The 4,139-nt window shown below is 44.7% G+C and overlaps 1 protein-coding gene across 2 annotated transcripts in view; it reads left to right on the plus strand.

The window, feature by feature from the left end:
* pkn1a (protein kinase N1a) overlaps nucleotides 1-1,113 on the plus strand; it is a 60,771-nt gene extending 59,658 nt beyond the window's left edge. For both annotated transcript variants that reach the window (XM_087787028.1, XM_087787021.1), the window contains exons 22-23: nucleotides 204-284; nucleotides 340-1,113. In XM_087787028.1, coding sequence (XP_087643154.1) covers nucleotides 204-284; nucleotides 340-543 — 285 coding nt within the window. In that variant the 3' untranslated portion in view covers nucleotides 544-1,113. The remainder of the gene's footprint in view (nucleotides 1-203; nucleotides 285-339) is intronic.
* Nucleotides 1,114-4,139: the final 3,026 nt, after the last annotated feature.

Here is a 4,139-nt window from a genome sequence, read left to right on the forward strand (position 1 = left end):
CTACACTATCACAACACCAGAGTCAAGTACTGGACAATACTACACATATATACTTGTTACTACACTATCACAACACTAGAGTCAAGTACTAGACAGTACTACAAACAAATCCAGTGGTAGAGTGAAACAGGTTCATGTAGTTACATCAGACAACACTAGGCGGCGCCAGAAAGCAAGTTTTAAATGCGGTCACTCTTGAGCAGCTGCTGAGAAGAAACCCGGAGCGACGACTGGGTTCGGGCGAGAAAGACGCCGAGGAGGTGAAGAAGCAGCCGTTCTTCAGGGTGAGTGTGGACCTGGTCCCGGGTCTGGACCGGCACTGACATGTGTGTCCCTCAGACCGTGGACTGGGACCTGCTGCTCCAGAGGAAGGTTCCTCCTCCCTTCGTCCCGACCGTCCGGGGGAAGGAGGACGTCAGCAACTTCGACGAGGAGTTCACCACCGAAGCTCCGGCGCTGACGCCGCCTCGGGAGCCCAGAGTTCTGACCCGCAGGGACCAGGACGGCTTCAGAGACTTCGACTACGTGTCCGACCTGTGCTAGTGATCCACGGCTGGACCAGACTCTCTTCACTGTGAACCAGGAGCAGATCCTGCAGCCTTGACATGTGCTGGAGCACACGCGTGTCACATGTAGTCTTTAGTCGTGTTTCTGTGAGACAACACATCTACACACACACACACGTATCTACACACACACACGCATCTACACACACATCTACACACTTAGTCCTCTAGACACAAACTCCTCTACACACACACACTTATCTACACACACACTCATCTACACACACACACACACTTATCTACACACACACTCATCTACACACTCATCTACACACACACTCATCTACACACACACTCATCTACACACTCATCTACACACACACTCATCTACACACACACTCATCTACACACACACTCATCTACACACACACTTATCTACACACACACTCATCTACACACACACTCATCTACACACACACTCATCTACACACACACTTATCTACACACACACTCATCTACACACACACTCATCTACACACTCATCTACACACTCATCTACACACACACTCATCTACACACACACTCATCTACACACACACTCATCTACACACTCCTCTAAACACTACACAAACTGACATAAGAACAAGTATCAACAATAAATGTCATCATGTGACGACACTAGAAAAACTTGTAGCAAGAACATGTTTTTAACTTGAGTTCATGGAGAAGATGTTGAAGGACCTCGAACCTCTGACCATCTTGGTTCTTAAGATGTTGAAGGACCTCGAACCTCTGACCATCTTGGTTCTTAAGATGTTGAAGGACCTCGAACCTCTGACCATATTCGTCCTTAAGATGTTGAAGGACCTCGAACCTCTGACCATCTTCGTTCTTAAGATGTTGAAGGACCACGAACCTCTGACCATCTTGGTTCTTAAGATGTTGAAGGACCTCGAACCTCTGACCACCTTGGTTCTTAAGATGTTGAAGGACCTCGAACCTCTGACCATCTTCGTTCTTAAGATGTTGAAGGACCACGAACCTCTGACCATCTTGGTTCTTAAGATGTTGAAGGACCTCAAACCTCTGACCATCTTCGTTCTTAAGATGTTGAAGGACCTCGAACCTCTGACCATCTTCGTTCTTAAGATGTTGAAGGACCTCGAACCTCTGACCATCTTGGTTCTTAAGATGTTGAAGGACCTCGAACCTCTGACCATCTTGGTTCTTAAGATGTTGAAGGACCTCGAACCTCTGACCATCTTGGTTCTTAAGATGTTGAAGGACCTCGAACCTCTGACCATCTTGGTTCTTAAGATGTTGAAGGACCTCGAACCTCTGACCATCTTGGTTCTTAAGATGTTGAAGGACCTCGAACCTCTGACCATCTTGGTTCTTAAGATGTTGAAGGACCTCGAACCTCTGACCATCTTCGTTCTTAAGATGTTGAAGGACCTCGAACCTCTGACCATCTTGGTTCTTAAGATGTTGAAGGACCTCGAACCTCTGACCATCTTCGTTATTAAGATGTTGAAGGACCTCGAACCTCTGACCATCTTCGTCCTTAAGATGTTGAAGGACCTTGAACCTCTGACCATCTTGGTTCTTAAGATGTTGAAGGACCTCGAACCTCTGACCATCTTGGTTCTTAAGATGTTGAAGGACCTCGAACCTCTGACCATCTTGGTTCTTAAGATGTTGAAGGACCTCGAACCTCTGACCATCTTCGTCCTTAAGATGTTGAAGGACCTCGAACCTCTGACCATCTTCGTTCTTAAGATGTTGAAGGACCTCGAACCTCTGACCATCTTGGTACTTAAGATGTTGAAGGACCTCGAACCTCTGACCATCTTGGTTCTTAAGATGTTGAAGGACCTCGAACCTCTGACCATCTTGGTTCTTAAGATGTTGAAGGACCTCGAACCTCTGACCATCTTGGTTCTTAAGATGTTGAAGGACCTCGAACCTCTGACCATCTTGGTTCTTAAGATGTTGAAGGACCTCGAACCTCTGACCATCTTGGTTCTTAAGATGTTGAAGGACCTCGAACCTCTGACCATCTTCGTCCTTAAGATGTTGAAGGACCTCGAACCTCTGACCATCTTCGTTCTTAAGATGTTGAAGGACCTCGAACCTCTGACCATCTTCGTCCTTAAGATGTTGAAGGACCTCGAACCTCTGACCATCTTGGTTCTTAAGATGTTGAAGGACCTCGAACCTCTGACCATATTCGTCCTTAAGATGTTGAAGGACCTCGAACCTCTGACCATCTTCGTCCTTAAGATGTTGAAGGACCTCGAACCTCTGACCATCTTGGTTCTTAAGATGTTGAAGGACCTCGAACCTCTGACCATCTTGGTTCTTAAGATGTTGAAGGACCTCGAACCTCTGACCATCTTGGTTCTTAAGATGTTGAAGGACCTCGAACCTCTGACCATATTCGTCCTTAAGATGTTGAAGGACCTCGAACCTCTGACCATCTTGGTTCTTAAGATGTTGAAGGACCTCGAACCTCTGACCATATTCGTCCTTAAGATGTTGAAGGACCTCGAACCTCTGACCATCTTCGTTATTAAGATGTTGAAGGACCTCGAACCTCTGACCATCTTCGTCCTTAAGATGTTGAAGGACCTCGAACCTCTGACCATCTTGGTTCTAAAGATGTTGAAGGACCTCGAACCTCTGACCATCTTGGTTCTTAAGATGTTGAAGGACCTCGAACCTCTGACCATCTTGGTTCTTAAGATGTTGAAGGACCTCGAACCTCTGACCATCTTGGTTCTTAAGATGTTGAAGGACCTCGAACCTCTGACCATCTTCGTTCTCCTGTTGTTCACACACCAGTCAAATATGCGTTTGTTTGTTCTCGTGTAACGTGAGGATTTTACTTGTGTACGACTCATGGAGACTTGTTTTATAAAGAAATTCCTCACTTGTTGGTCGTGTTACGTCTCGAGTGTTTGTCACGAACATGGATGAGTTCACTGAGAGGGGGTGAGACAGAAGCAGTGGAGCTTCATAGGTTCAGTTTCACATGTTTGTGAGTCACATGATGTCATTAAGTTCAACTAGTTCAACTAAACTAAACTACTGAGGATTCATTGGTTAACTGGTTGAAACAATAAAGTCTTAAAGTTTATTATGAAACTAGTTTAAAAGATGAATCTGAGGTTTATTACTCGTTGTGTATTCATTAAAGAATAGAATATATCACGTACTAATGCATGTATTACACAGTAAAAACTCACAGTAATGTTTAAAATGTTTATTTTGTTAAACTTCTACAGCCACTAATTAATGTTTATAATTGAACCATGTGTTGATGTCTCTAGCGCCCCCTACTGTTCAGAAGTTACACAGAAGAATGTCCTACAAAAAAAAGATTCATTCATGATTTTATTTATCACCAACTTTCTTGGACCAACTTGTGTGTCAAATCCGCCCCTTGACCCTTGACCTCACCCTGTCTGCACTCTCTTCTTCACCTTTGCTGTTGCTATGTTTCCCATGTTTTCTCTTTCACAGAAGAACATGAGAAACATCTATATTTGAACATTAAATGATGTATTTTCGTGAGGTCAGGAGGTCATGGGTTCAAGTGAATAATCTTCGCGGGTGTCATGTCGCGGGCGG

This window comes from Callionymus lyra, chromosome 1, assembly GCF_982586985.1.
Source record: "Callionymus lyra chromosome 1, fCalLyr1.hap1.1, whole genome shotgun sequence".
In the NCBI taxonomy this organism is placed as follows: Eukaryota; Metazoa; Chordata; class Actinopteri; order Syngnathiformes; family Callionymidae; genus Callionymus; species Callionymus lyra.